The sequence below is a fragment of the Dasypus novemcinctus genome, chromosome 14, assembly GCF_030445035.2.
Source record: "Dasypus novemcinctus isolate mDasNov1 chromosome 14, mDasNov1.1.hap2, whole genome shotgun sequence".
Lineage (NCBI taxonomy): Eukaryota > Metazoa > Chordata > Mammalia > Cingulata > Dasypodidae > Dasypus > Dasypus novemcinctus.
The window spans coordinates 38236249-38252618 of record NC_080686.1 but is presented as its reverse complement, the minus strand read 5'-3'; the positions used below and the strand labels follow the sequence as shown (position 1 = coordinate 38252618).

General features: G+C 32.8%; 1 protein-coding gene across 3 annotated transcripts in view; it reads right to left on the bottom strand.

Annotated features, from left to right (window-relative positions):
• Positions 1-16370, bottom strand: part of HNF4G (hepatocyte nuclear factor 4 gamma) — a 118720-nt gene that overhangs the window by 9813 nt on the left and 92537 nt on the right. For 2 of the 3 annotated variants that reach the window (XM_058275662.2, XM_058275663.1), the window contains exons 2-6: positions 11269-11440; positions 7827-7921; positions 4965-5071; positions 3279-3434; positions 209-296 (exon numbers count right to left, since the gene is read on the bottom strand). In XM_058275662.2, the coding sequence (XP_058131645.1) occupies positions 209-296; positions 3279-3434; positions 4965-5071; positions 7827-7921; positions 11269-11440 (618 nt within the window). Of the gene's footprint in view, positions 1-208; positions 297-3278; positions 3435-4964; positions 5072-7826; positions 7922-11268; positions 11441-13824; positions 14030-16370 lie in introns of those variants that run through there. The other variant, XM_004456582.3, reaches the window with a different exon arrangement.

The window sequence follows — 16370 nt, the reverse complement described above, 5'->3', positions numbered from 1 at the left end:
GATCAGCTCAATGTACTCTGAACTTCCCTGCAATCAAGGCAAGGAAAAATATGGCCCTCGTGAGAACACAATCAATTACATCTAATCTGTGAAGTGAGAGCACCATTGGACAGTGTCTGTAAATGCTTGATACATACAGAAAATATCCTGTGTATAATCGTAAGAATGAAATATGCATACTTTTTCTTAAATTAAAAAATAAACTTACCCAAAAGCAAAATATCTTTATATACCATGGATCTCTTTGTAGCTCCAAGCAATAAGTGTTCCCCTGCATGAGCTCTTAACAATGCCACCTTAATGAAAATTCCAAGGTTTACAATTAATTATGAAATGTAATGATTAAAAGATGGTACAGTATAAGTCTGATTAACTTACAATGTTCAGTAAAGCTGGTCAATTTTTTGTTTTAACCAAGTCAATACTCATAAATAGTTGCCATCATAAAACCTTCTATCCATAGAGTTTTACTTTTCTAATTTCAAAACTATCTACTATATCAATGCAATGGCAGCAAAAAGCAGGACAGTCAAGTGTTTTGAAGCCAAACAGACCAGCATCAAACAGATCAGCTTGGCCATTTCCTAGCTGTTTAACCTCAGATAAGTCAACTAGGATGTTCAAGATTCATTGTTCATCTATAAAATGAAGGAAGTGATAAAAATCTTAGAGTGTAGTCATGAGGTTAAATGAGAAGATGTATATAGGTCACAATTTCCTGCACATCATAAGCTGAAAAAACAAGTGCAAAAAGAGGACTTGTGATGTAACAGAAAGAGAATGAGCTCACTTTCTCCCAAGATCAGGAATCTGCCACTTTTTAGACTGGACCTCTAACCCTTTGCACCAAACTCTCAAAAGAGCTTCATTCATATAATCAATTTCCTATTGGATATTACCACTAAGAACTATTGAAAGCATTTGAAATTCAGTACATTCCAATGTAATGTATCTCTATCATCTTAGTAAATGGAACCACCATCCAAAGTGCTTGTTCACAGCAAAAGGAAGTCTTGCCTTTTCTCCACCCCTCTCATCTAATTCTACGCAGATCTGGTGGCTGTTTCTCCACATGTATCAGATCGATCCCCTTCTTTCCATCTCCACTGCTACCAGGCAAGTCCTAGGTGGGCTCATCTTTCCTCACCAGGATACCATCATACAATCCTAATAGCTGTAAGGTTTCCCTACTTTCTTTCTTCTTCCACCCCAAATCCTTCTAAACAAATCTTCCAGGGTGTTATTTGTGAAACAGTAATCAGTTACTATCACACCTTTGCTGAAAACTAAAACTCATCCCTGGTTTCTTACTGCCCTTAGACTAAAACCAAATTATTTCCCATGGCCTTGAGGGAGGGGAGGGAGCTGAATGCTTGCACGCACCCCACCCCACCCCCATCTTGCCACACTCCCTTGTTTATTTTTCTCTGGACACACAGTTCAGTCCACACAGTCTTTGAACATGCTGTTGCTGTACCTGGAATGCTTTCTCCTAAGATCTTGGTTTGTTTTCATCCTTGCCATTCAAGTCTCAGTGAAAAGTCTTCTCTGATACCCAATTTAAAGTATCTCTGACCACCCCACTTCTGGTCATTCTCTAACAACTCATCCTACTCCATTTTTTATACCATGGTATAGAACCTATCCCCGCCTAGAGGTAACTTACTCATGTTTTTTTATATTTTTTATTGTCTCTCCCACACAGAACGCAAACTTTATAGTGATGCAATCTGGATTTTTACTAAAGAATAGCCACACTCCCTAAAACTGAACAATAGGCACGTACTAAATATTTGTTTGATGAATTTACTGAATGAATTTAACTGATGTGGGGTTCAATCTCTTAAACTATAAAATAGATATAGTAACACACTTGCCACAGAGCTCCTGAGAACTCAGATTAAATACCATAATTATAATGCAACTGAAAGCTACTTCCCCAATGCTTTAAATATAGTGGACATTCACTAATTTGTGGCTATAAATTTTATATAGTTAATATTAAAGTGTCAGTTAGTATATGAAAACTCTTTTTGACTGGTTAAAGATTTCAATTTCCTAATTTCTTAATTCTTTTCTTTAAACATAAGTCAGCAACTTCTAAGGAAGGGTGATAATAAAAATATAAAGCTGATAAATAAAATAATATAACTCTACTTATATTGCTTGGGGTGAGACTAGTAGGTTTTAGCAATTTAGCATTATTCATTCTGGCCTAACCTCCTGAGCCAAGCTATCTTTATGATATGTCAATAACCATGACTCATACCAGGAAAGTAGTTACAGAATATTTTAAGAATGATTTCAGATTTCACAGTATTTTATTTCCCTTTGTCATCAGATGAAATGCACTCTTAAAAACACTAATGCTAACTTCCTATGTTCATTTATTTTTCTGGTCATGTACATATTTTCCCTTTTTTTTGATTTTTAAACAATCATGCACTTCCCTTTGACTGTTTCTTTGTTTTTGTGTATGAATGATGAAGAGCACTGGTTAGAAGGCATAAGCATATACATTGGGCACAACATATATCAGAGTTGTTCAATAGGAGAATTAGAGATTTTCCAGTTATTTTCATCTATAAAAAATTAAACACTTCTTCATAAGAATCTGTGTTAAATGAATCTGAAACTAAAAATCTAATCTTCATAAACTAATTAGGGCATTAACGTTCCTACTATTAATTAGAATGCCTTCATGCTCATATGCCAAAGTATGAAAATATATGTAATAGGAAAAATCATTAAATCTGAATTCTATTTCTCCGTAGATTTCAGAGCATTTTCCATAGACTCTGTTGACTGATGTATAAATTTTATACTGTAAACACTAGACTAAAACTGACAACATGAAAGAAAAATGTTACATGTTAATTGCATAAAGTACCCACATAAGACTAACACATCCTATGTAGTTTCTGTCTAGGAGTGACCTGATGTCTCTGGGGAATTTTACATAGTATCTTCAGTAAGCACAAAGAAACAATAGTGCAACATTTGTCTCCCAAACATATTGTCTTCCAATATTTTGTCTCACAAAGACTTGCTGTCTGTCCTTGTCCCTATTTTCACCTCCAAGAGGGCAGAACAATTTTCTAGACTCCTAAAACAGGGTTTTTCATGCCTCTTGACTTAACCAGAAGGTGAATGGACAGGGAAACCCAATCCTTTCCTCTAAGGGTAATTTAACTTCTGTCAGATACACTAAATCTATAACATATATAATTAATAGAACAGAAAAAGTTAGCGAAGTTATTTAATTCTTTAAATTATACCTGATCATCCAATGGTAACTCACAGAAGGCAGGGATGTATTTAGCCCATTCCACCAAGATTAAGAGTTGCTGTTTCATAGATTCACAGACATCAGCAATACTAGCAATTTTCTTAACATTTATGTCAGTGCTTGCCCCAGGGCTTGAGACAGTGATCTAACAATAAGAAGAACATTATATTAATTGATCATTTAAAATAATGCATGCCCATTGTACCTCTTTTTTCTATTATTGCACTAAATAAGTAGCATTGAAGTAAGGACTATCATTGTCAGAGTACCTTGAAAACACTAAACATCTTTGAGAAATAAAATACCTATCACTTCATAAGTTAAATTGAAAATACTTAATGCATTAACACAGTGTTCTAGGAAAAGTATCTTATTTAACTGACCAAATCTGTAAGATAAGTTACTATAACTTTTAAGGTGTTTCATTAATTCAAAGTGGCTACACAAAGAGATCTAAAATACCCAAATCAAACATGCTCTGTCTTTCTATTTGAAAAAATGATATTTCCATTAGGGAAGCCCAGCTTTAATTTATTGAAGTTTATGAAGAATATGCTTCCAATGGATAAAGTTTGCCAAACAGTAAGAAAAATATTAGACAAGAAGTCAGAACTATTTATGTCGCAATATTAAATGGAACCTCATCCAAATAAAATTTAAAAACTGGCCTTTAACTGAGCAGTGTTGACCTTAACATATAATAATAAATGCTTAAAACTGGATATAATTTTGAATTGTATAAAAGTGTAAGTGGTATTAAAATGTCTTACTGCTGAGAAAAGTACTGTCTAAAAGGTCTTATAATTTGACTATTGAACATGTGTGTGTGTTTATGTATGTATGTATGTCCCAATTGCTCCCCTATAAGTCATTCTATAAATGTTTTATAGGACCATCAAGTAATGATGATAATGGCGATGTTAACCTCATCATATTATCCCTGTGTTATCTATCAAAAACGAAAGTAGTCACACTGACTCATGTTAAGAGCTGATTAACTAAGCTATTTCATAACTTGCTTTATAACAGAAAAAATATCAGTAGCATTTCTAATAAGGGCAAAACTAAAATAAAGGCTTTTACTTCAGGATGTCTTTATCTGATTCTTCAGTGATTTCCTTTTAGATATATAACCAATAGCTTTTTAAAAAGTTTAGAACTGATAATTTCATTGAAAAATTCAAAATAAGCTTGCTTTCTCCCATATTTTCTGAATTCTGGCTCTTTCCATAAATATCTGCTCCTAAAATGGGATGCCAAAGTGATTTCATGAATCCAGAAATAATTTTCAACGAAGGAAGTACAGATCCCCATCAAACTCTCAAAATTTGTTCTGACTCTTACAGGTTCAATCAAATAAATAAGACACTGTCCCTAGAGCATTATGCTATGCAGTAAGTATTTTTTAATTGGCTTTGTACACAAACATTTGTTCACAATATTAGAACTAAATGTATTTCATTTTTCCATTTAAAAAAAATAGGGTCTTGTCGAGGAAACATCACAATTAAAGTCAGCAACTCTACTAATAATTTTCAAGTAAAGCTCTTGAATTTCTGTAGATATAATTGATTTTACTGATGAGCACATTTGGAAGAATTTAGAATGTTTTAGCGTGACATCCAAATAAGCATCTGACTCTATTAAACAGGGGTGGATGCTGGTGTACAGGTACCTGTCGAGAGAGAACTTCAGCTTGTGCCAGCGTGTTAATGGAGGGGATATTGCTACCATCAAATGTGCTTCTTCTGGTGCTTATTCTGTCACGTTCATTCTGCACAGCTGGAGGAAATCAACACAGTATTTTTTAAACATTTCTGTTCAGGATATATGGTCTGAAGTGAAAACTATTAGTGAGAGGTATAAGAAGTTATCCCTCTGAAAGACCCTGGTGAGGGAAAGTCTGATCAAAGATATTTTTCATTCTGTACCACTTGAAAATGTAGGAAGAGCAAGGCTTGTCACTAGAGTTCATAAAATACTGCTGTTTAGGACTTCATGATGATGTCCATGCTAGAAACTGTAGGTATAGTTTGTTCAGCCACGCTGTCTTTTTAATAGGATGGTTTTCTATTCTCAAAGTTAATAAAACCATAAGATAACTAGAGGAAGAGTATTGCCTGTGATTTTGACCAGGTCAAAGATAAGAACATATTCTCTGTCAGTAGTTTGAGTCAAAGAAGTTTTAAACTTCCATTTTCTTTTTCCTTATGAAGATTGAGCAAAAATGGAAAGAAAGCCAATTGATTTCATTTAAGTTGATTTTAAGATGCCAACCTTATGATCTCCTATGAAACAATGTCTTGTGGACAGTTTAAAAACATTAATAAAGCAAAAGTTGAAGCAAGTAGGGCTATCTCCTGAGAAGACTGAAGTTTGAATACCAACATTTGGGGAAGATGAAGAAATTTTAAGTATTACAGAAATGATTATAAGAGAGAACTAGGTTTATTTCCTTATTTAAGAAAGGAAAGAGTGTATAATAATATATATTCTAAAATCTCTTATTGAAAACTATATTTTTAAATATTAGGAAAAATGGGCTGTATTAGTTTGTATATTTGTCATTTAAAGAATCAACTAATTCAAATGCTGAACTTGGATTTCAGAATTGAGAAGGTAAAAGTATCTTCCATTTCCTTAAGAGAAAAAAAAAAAAAAAGAACTAAAGCCCCTAAATTATTGAGGTACATGTTCTGCCCTGCTCTGCTGGAAAGATTAGGCACTGGAGTACCAGAACGTTTTTCTGCAATTATTCTTTCACTAAAGAAATCTACCAATTTTCTATGCCAAAATTTAGTAACAGAAACCAAAACCTTACTGTTAACTATTGACCCCATTAAGTTTCAAAAGAAAATACTGGAATTTTTGCCAATAAAGAAGACTGAGTAGTCTTTAAATTGGAGCAAATCATTAATATTTTATATTAAAATCATACTTACCAGCAGCTAACACATTTATTTACAAAAGTTGTTATTGAGTTTTCAGCCTATACTGATTGATGTGGAAATGCATAGGTGGAAAAAAACAAGATGTCAGTTTTTATTAATTTCATTTATATCATATCTTAAGGAAAATGTTAAAATATATTGTGAATATTTATCATAAGGAAAATGTTAAAATATATTGTGAGTATTTGTTATCTTCTCACTATTGTTTCTGACATAAAACCATGTTCACATAAGATTCCATTTCATTAATCCTGATACTATATTATGCTGTAAATAAGAGAAGGATATTATTTGAAACCCAGAGGTTACTTTGTAATCTATTTAGGAAAAATGAAAACACTATTTCCTGAAAATTTGGAGATGAAACATCATACTTTTTGGAAATATTTTATAACACAAATTTTAAAACTCAAAAAGGAACACAGGATTGAGATTTGCCTGTACTTTTTTAGAGCCCCAGCTGGAATTCAAGTAGAAATGGACGAAATGTTTGACAAAGTTTGTTAGGAAGTTCTCTCAAATGCAGCTTTTATGACATTAAAAATAAATCATTTTGAAATAAGAAAATGCTTTTAATTTATAATTTTTTGTTTTTATAGCTTTATGAAATTAATTTTTTATCTTCTTTAGAACTAGCAACCTGAACTTGTTGAACAAAAAGCTGGACTTTTTGTCCCTTTAAAATATTGAATGACAAAGGGGGAAAAGGCTATGTCCAAAATACATGTTATACTTCTGTACTATAATGATTTGATTTAATTAGATTTTTATAGTTTTAGAAATAGTTTGTGAAACTATCTCTTCGTATGTGGTAGGCATAAGTGTGTGGTAAAACTGATAGGCATAAAATTTTGTAGCTCCTATTCCCTGCCAAATATTCAGAATATGTTCAATGCATTTGTTTCTAAATTAACCTTATTTAGAATGTTGGATAATATCAGATCATTGACATGCCTAAGTGAAATTAGTGCACGCTTAAATAGAGTATCCAGTTTAGTGTTTCTTTGTCTCAAAAGAATAAAAAAGATCTCTGAGAGGGGTATTATTTTGTCTACTTTGTTCACTGCTGAAACTTCAGCACCTAGAACTGTGTTTGGAAAGCAATAGTGCTATTCAACAAATAGATATTTGATGAATGAGTGGATGGATAAATGAATGCATGCATAAAAAGAAGCTATTCAGTTCATGTTTAAGAAATGAATAAAGATAAGCAAATTTTATAGAGAATGAAGAAATGCGAGTTTAAAAATAAATTTCAAATTTAGAACCTATTAATAGATTTTTCCATTCATTTTTTTGAACAGGATATTGGAATATTATTTAGAGAATAATTATGTTGCCAGGGATAACATAGTGGTGGAGAGAATGGCCTCTAGGATCAGACAGTCACCAGATCTATACTGGTGCTTCCACTCAGTAACTATGTGACTTTGGGTTAAATTCTTAAGCTAAAAGAACTGTATTGTCCTCATTAGTATAATGAGGAAAATCATATGATCCACATGAAAAAGTTACTGTGTTTAAATAAGAATGTATGTGTGTATTACTTTTCATCAATAAATTATCATTATTTTTGTCATAATTACCTTCTTTTTTCATTCCTGCTCTAAAACACTTTCTTAATCGACAGTATCTGCATTGATTCCTTTTGTCCTTGTCAACAACACATTGCCGACTAAACCTACAATATCAAACAAAGATGTATTAGTTTGCAAGAAAATGTTTCTTTAATCCAAAGTTGCAAAAAAAACAAATAGACTTTAGATAAATATAGTAAAATTTGTCTCATAGAAAGAATGTATAATAACAAAGGGCCAGGATCTCTCTCTAGGATCTCATGATCAGCATGTATATGAAACTACAAGTCCCATCTCTTATGCAGTTTTTACAATAAAATTAAAATGAACGACATTACTCACAATAACCAAGAAGTGGAAGCAGTCCAAATGTATATCAACTGACGAATGGATAAAACTAAAATATTCCAAAAAATGGAATATTATTTGGCAATAAAGAAAAAGAAATTATGTACTGATACATTCTACAACATGGATGAATCTTGAAACCATTATGCTAAATGAAAGAAGCCAGATACAAAAGACCAAACATATGTGATCTCATTTACATGAAGTGTCCAGAATAGGCAAATACATAAAGCACAAAGTATAATAGTAGCTGCCTCTTGTTGGTGGGTGGTAGTTTGGGGAAATGAAAAATGACTGACAGCTAAAGGGTATGGGGTTTCCTTATAGGAACCCTTATGGGGTGATGAAATATTTTCTCAATTGATGGTAGTGGTGGTTCCACAACTGTATGAATACCCTAAAAAACTGAACTGTACACTTAAAAAAGGGTTATATTCTCTGGAATTAGATCAGAGCTGCATTTCCAGTTCTACTTGTTACTATCACTAAATCAACATCCCCAATTTAATTTACAACTGTAAAATAGGGGGGAAAGGGGATTTGACTTAAAAAACTATTATATGAATGTATTTTAAAGAGATTGAGGTAACATTTAAATCATCTAATAAGCACTATTTCTTCAAATTTTTTCATAAAATTACCCATATGTATTGATATAGCCCCTATTTATTTGTAATTAATTATTAATCATGAAAGTGAAGGAATATATTCTGTGACTTATAAAAAGTTTTTTTTCTAAGTATGGATGGCCACTTAAAATTGAATGAGAAGTAAAGCTTACTATAAATCAAGTAAGCTATAAGAAAGTTGTGTTTTCATGGTGAAAACAAAAAAATTGTTCATTTGGGAATGCATGACCCAGGAGAGCTACCCAAGTTACCACTAACAACGACAACAACAAAAAACATATCCAATTAACATGAAATCAATTAAAAATTGAATAAAAATATATTAAGCACCTACTGTGTACACAATCCTGGGTAAGAATTAAACAGATAACTATTACCTGTATCTCCCATTCAACAACCCTACAATCTAATGGAATACACATACAAGTTTACAAAGAGCCATGATAAAAAGCATAATGTTTGAATTAAAACATCAGTTTAAAGTGCTTTGGGAAGGAAAGCCTAATGCCAGCATGATGGAGCAGTTAAAGTAAAAATGGAATTTGTAAAGCTAAGGAAATAAATAAATTTGAGATCTGAGCTTAGAAAAAATCTTTACGTCACTAAACTATTCATCAAATTCAATAATTTTAAATCCCTAAATGGGAAATCATGGAGGTTGCGTAGTACCAAAATATAGGTGGAAGGTGAGATTGGCAGGATTACCCATGATGACAAGGTATACCTGTACACATTGTTGGAGTATTTCTTCAAATTCCAAAAGTTGCTATGGGAATGTTCTTTTCCCATTCTTCCCAGATAGAATGGATGGGAATCCTGAAAGCCCTTTATGCTATCATTCTCTGGTTCTTAAAAGTCGTTGTTAGATTTAATTGTTTCATATGCAGTTATTTTACTTTTTATTTATTTATTCTTAATTAAAGAAGTTGTAGGCTTACAGAAAAATCATGTAAAAAATAGTGTTCCCACATAGTCCTCTCCACTATTACTAATACTGCCTAAGTGTTGTACCTTTATCACAACTGATGAAAGAACATTTTAATTGTACTATTAACCATAGTGCATAATTTACATTAGGATATATTTTTTCCATTATACCACTCTATTATTAATACCTTGCATTAGTGTAATGCATTTATTATAATTCATGAAAGAACCTTTTTATTATTGCACTATAACTATAACCCATTGTTTACAATAGAGTTCACTGTGTTGTATGGTCCTAAGTTTTATCTTTTAATTTTTATTCTAATAAGAATGCATTTGATTTTAAAAGAAGACATGACTTTAAAACGTAGTGTTTATATATCATAATGAACTTATTTTAGTTGTTAATTTTTCAGGAGCATATAATATTTAATGTAATTATGGAGAAAATGCTTTTGGTGAAGGAAATTGATCTAGTATTACCTCTAAAGTTTTGGTATATATAAAAGATAGACCTATGTAAATGTTCTTTTTGTTTACTAAGAGGACTTTCAAGTGGCTAATTTATATATATATCTATATATATTTTTACTTCCTCAACTTCTCATGGAGAAATTAATAGAGAACACTAATTATATTTTTGTGGAGTATATATTAACTTTTCCAAACCCTTGGAAATCAAATGGCACCGTGTTGTAAAAGAGGTAAATTCTTCCCAAATGTCCAACTTATTCTTAAAACAGTATAATTAATAATCCAATAAACTGACAGTGCAAATAAAGGATTTTTTTTTCTGTTCAGGTATTTTTCTAATAGTTCATTTTCAACCTGGATATAATCTGCATTCAAGAACTATCACACTGAAAAATCAAGGTGCAATATCTAAACCTAAATCATGCTATGATATTGACCACTTATTACTTAAAAAAAATAGTCTACTAAAGGTATGACATTCACATACTAAGTTTTAGGCAAAACAAATTAAATAGTAAAAAAAATGTGTGGTAAGAAATATATTTTAAAGTTTGGACCGAAAATCAACTTTGATTCCTTAACATCAACAAGCCACCAAAGTCATGTGTACTTCTGTAATTTTAAGAGTCAGGATGTAACGATGCAAAAACGAAATCAACTTGCTGAAAAGTGTAGACATTACGATACCATTTAAAAGAAGATTTAAAGATGTTTAGCAGTGTATGCATGTATGGTAAGACGACAAATAAACACAAGAATAACATAAACCCAAATCTTGGACAGTAGTTACCGGGGAGACAGGAAAAAGAAAAAGTGATAGAAAAGTGCCCACAAGAGGCTTCAACTATATTGCTCTATGCTAGTGGTGTGGTGTTTGAATTTTTAATTTACTCTGTATAAGTTTAAAATATTTCCTATAAAAGAACTACTTGAGTGAATGTATGCTGCAGCCTGCAGCTTTTATTTTAGTGTTAAAGAAATGTGAAACCTCTGAATTTTATTCCTTTACTTTTTGCATGCCTTTTTGAAAAACCCCTGGAAGCTAACTCTCCTAAAAGGAGCATGTAGAGCACCTGCAGGAATAAACGTGGCTCTTGCGTATGCTGCGTCTGAAGAAGCCCTTGCACCCATCACAGCTCGATGCCCCGTAGTGCTTCCCTGTCGCTCTGTCACCACATATAGCACATAGGCAGTTGACACCACTGTCTGCAGTATTCATACTTGTTGTCTCTGGCGCTGAACTATCTGTTAAGGAAAAGTAGGAGTAGAGTTAGAATTAGTACTGCGTATTTCTTGATTAAATTGCCCTACTAATTAGTCAAGGGTTCTAAACACTCCCAGTCCTTGCTGCTCGGATGCTCCACTGGCTGCTCCTGCCAGTCTCCTAACCTCCTCACTCATTTTTCTGACCACTAAACTTTGAGGGGCCATGGGGTGCAGTCCTCCAATAAGATATTTCACTAGGGAAACTCATCTAGTCCTACAACTTTAAATATCATGTGTATCATGAACCAGCCCCCCCAACTTTACGCCATCCCTGACTTCTCCTTTGGGCCTCCATCTGAAATATCCAATGCCTATTTAACAACTTCACCTGAAATCTAAGAGAACTGCAAACTAACATATCAAAAAGAGAACTCTTTGATTTTTCTCTATAAGTTTTTTGGGGGAAATTGTTCCCATGTCAATCAGTGCTTCCATTCAGTACCTATGGCCAGTAACCTGGTATCTTTCTTGAATTCTTTTCTTCATCCTATATTCAATCTGTTAGTAAGTCTACAGTAGATGTATATAATCCACAACTTCCCACTCTTTTACCACCATCAACTTTATCCTAATAGACCCTAACCTAGATTATTGCATTAGCCTTCTATCTGATTGATTTCCTTACTTCCACTCTTGCTCCCCTACTGTTTATTTATCCACATATATATTTGTAATAAATACATATTTCTTAAATGAGTTAATATTGTTAACTATGTTCTTAAAATGTTTGTCTAATAAGATGATGAATATATGGTAATATAATAAAATAAAAAGTTTAACTTAAATATAAAATTCTGTAATGTCATTTATTATAACAAAGGATAAAATTAAAGATCATGTTCATCTTTCGTCTGTGAAAACATCTATCCTACTTGCTAAAAGACAGTTATTGTCATACATAATTTCAAAAAAGTTGGAAAAACTTTTAAGAGATGTGCTTAAGGTTAATGGTACTATCAAATTTATACATATGTAAATAAATATATAGAAATTTGTATACATATTTATATGCATAATAGCATTATAGAATATGAATGTTAACAATTTTTCTTTTGATAACAACACAATTGAGCATTAGAAACAGAGATGAAAAGTGTTAAGGATTGATAGTAGTCTGGAGATTATACTGAAACATGAAAAACAAAAATTCAGCTCTTGTTTCAAGATTAATGCCATACTTATTATTAATATTACAAACAAGTGTATTGTTCATTAGACAACACTTCGAAAATAGCCAAAATGTCAGTTGTTTTATTAATTTGTTTACAGTAAATCTGTCCCAAACATTTAATAATTTCTAGTCTTCTTTTTTTAAATCATTGTTTATTGCAATATTCTATTAAATATTTCTAAACAAGTCTAAACTAAGAAACCAAAATAGAAACTTCCAAAAAGTTGCCCTACAGGTTCATTTTAACTGCACTAAAATTTCAGAATTCATTTTCTAATGATTTAAAAAAAATTTTCCACTGATAAAAGTTTTCTGTAATCATAAATATAACAAGAATACTAGCCATACAAATGGTACATATTAGCAATAATTTTAAAATATCCTGAGCACAACATACATTCTCAGTCCTGAAGTAAACACAAACACAGAGATATGCACATTTTTCCCAAGTATACATGATTACTAAATATTAGAGGCTCTAACAATGAGAACTTATTTCAGACAGGATATTTGACTTAAGCAGAAAATTCTAAATTTAAAGTCAACAACAAACTATGTTACATAAAGACATGAATACTAAACAATTCATGTCTTATTTAAAGTTAAAATGTTACAGTACATAAATACCAAGAGCTTTGTGCGGCTAAACATTAGCCTGTCAAGGGAGGTTATAATATAAACCTTTATTTCCCTTCATATTTGCTTTCAATGCAAAGACTTGATAGTAATTTTAAATGCAGTTCCTCATCAGCAACAATTGAGAACTGTAATATGAAAAAGGAGGAGGCAATCTGTAAAACTCCGTGGTGCTCTATGGAAACTTTGTTCCACATGCCATTTTAAATATCACATAGAAAAGATACTTTCACAGCCAAAATGCCAATATTACTTATTACTATGATTTACAGCAGGTAAAATAACTGCTGAAATTATTTATTTTTTGTTAACCTCTCTAACTGGCCATGACAGAATTCTTTGGTTACTTTATGATACAGAACTATTTCAAACATAAAACAGTCACAGCATCATTATTTAAACTTTGTGATGAGGTGCAAACGCTCAGATTTGTGGCCTTAGAAAGTAAGACTCGAATCCTCCAGCAGGAAACACTGAGCCATCCCTTCGGGGAGCTCAGTGCTACTTCTCCCTTTACTTAACTTTCCTTTACATCTAGAAGCAAATGAGAACTCACCATTTGAATTATACAGAATCTGCATAGTTTCAAACTCCAAAGTTGTATAAGTTGGATCCAAAACTTCACTGTAATTTGCCATTTCCATGTCCAGTATCGGTTCCGATACCCTCATCATTGATTTAGAGACACACATACGAGTGGCACCACAATCCCTGAGAAGTGTGAGGTGACTGTTTTGCTTTCAATCTGTGAGTAATAATCCAAAGTTAACTGTAACTGAGGGACTTACGTGTCCAGTGGGAGGAGCTGTAAAACTGTAAACTCCTTCAACAGGCCAGATTCTGCTTATTTCTTTTTCTTTTATGGTATACGAAAGCAATTCCTTGTGATAATCTTGGAATGCTTCATGGTATCAACTTATCTTTAGTGCTTAGTGAACTAACATGATTTCCTAAATTGATTTCCAGTAGACAATAAATGATGTCATTGAGAGAAGGATTAAAAATAGAAAAGAAAATCTCTCAGTTTTAAAACTGTTATTACAATGTGATTTCCCCCATTTCAGGAGCTGAAACCACATAGCACATACTCTAAAGATGGGACTTTACTACAGTAAATTTGCTAAGTCAAGAACATAAATTAATTAACATTTCAACACAACATAAGCACTTACTAATTCCAAGTTTTCTTACATGTACAATAAAACTAACATTTTTATGTTGGGTAAAGTAAATTTAGGATTTGGAAGCTATACTGGGCATAAACCTAAAATTGCCTTTAACATATTCTTTTTATCAACAGTTTCTCTTGCATATTTGTAAACTAGCCAAGGGAAGTTTAGTTCTTAGTACATTGTAAGCAGTCAATAAGTAAGTGTTCTATGAATACAATTTTATTTCCTTTGACTCTGATATCTTTTACATTCTAGGCATTAAACTGAAGTAGAATGATCCCTGGTGTGTGGCTCTACACATCCCCACTATCAACTTCCTAATAACTAACATTTATTTAGTACGCTATAAGTTTTATAGGTATATGTGCCCATTTAGAGTTTTGGTAGTATTTAAAAGATAGTACTCAATGAGGTTATTTGACATCTGATATGTTCATTGATTTTTTTCTTCCAAGAAATAAATTTTCAATTGTCCATATTTGTTAAAGATGACATCAAATATTGTTTCTTATTCAATTTCTTAATGCAATAATCCTCATAAAACTTTTATCTTAGAAATTATGGTATTTTGCATCTAAGAAGGTTTGCCTCTAAAAATGAACTAAAAACCACATAAAAACCTGTGAAGAAGGCAGGAGAGAATCATTTTAACAGCCAGATTCACTAAGTCAGTCACACAGTGATCACTGAAACAGTCCTCTTGCCCACATATTCTTCATTGTGTGGTGTTATATGAATAAGGTTGTACTCAAAATTGTGTCAATAATATTGTTGTACTCATAATTGTGCCAATAAGATTTAGGGACTACTTTTCTTTTAATTAAGGCTAACCATATTTATTCAGTTTCTGGATAAGTGGACAGTAGAGAAATCCTGTCCAGTTTTAAGCAGAGGTGCAGTTGTCTTCATTGTTGGTGTCAGGGCACAAACGTATTTCTTCTGGGAAACAAAGGGGTGACTTATATATAATTCACAGTCTTTCTTTCTCATCTTTATATTAAAAAGCCAATCCTGAGGAGTGGATATAGCTCACTGGTTGAGCACCTGCTTCCCATGAATGAGGTCCTGGGTTCAATTTCCGATTCCTCCAAAAAATAAAAGACAGAAAACCACTAATTTGGGAAGCAGACTTGGCCCAATGGATAAGGCGTCCGTCTACCACATGGGAAGTCTGCGATTCAAACCCCGGGCCTCCTTGACCCATGTGGAGCTGGCCCATGTGCAGTGCTGATGTGCGCAGGGAGTGCCATGCCATGCAGGGGTGTCCCTCATGTAGGGGAGCCCCATGCACAAGGAGTGCGCCCCGTAAGGAGAGCTGCCCAGTGCAAAAGAAAGTGCAGCCTGCCCAGAAATGGTGCTGCACACATGGAAAACTGACGCAGCGAGATGACACAACAAAGAGAGACACAGATTTCCCTGCCACTGACAACAGAAGTGGACAAAGAAGAATACTCAGCAAATGGACACAGAGAACAGACAACTGGGGCGGGGTGGGGGGAAGGGGAGAGAAATAAATAAAAATAAATCTTAAAAAAAAAAAAGAAAACCACTAATTTTAAAGAACTGCTGAATACTAAGGAAAACGTGACTATAGCTAAGAAGAACAATGCTGTTATGGTTTTATCATTTTACCTCATCTTTTGCCTATGGCTGATATCACTGTAAGATCAGAGCATTCCATTCTAAGGTGGAAAAGTCCATGGAATCACCTCAATGGAAATAGTCAAGAAGCTGTTATAAACCGTCAAGAAGCCATTAGAAATTGATCACAGCTGGCCTTCAAGTTGAAACCTGTTTTTCATCTATTTTATGGTAAATTATTTTCTTCATTTTATAAACTAAGAACTTGAGAATTTCCAAAACATGAAGATGTGAATAGTAGGCATTTCTTCTAAAGGGAGTAGTTTGTCTCCCTGAGCTATTCTACATG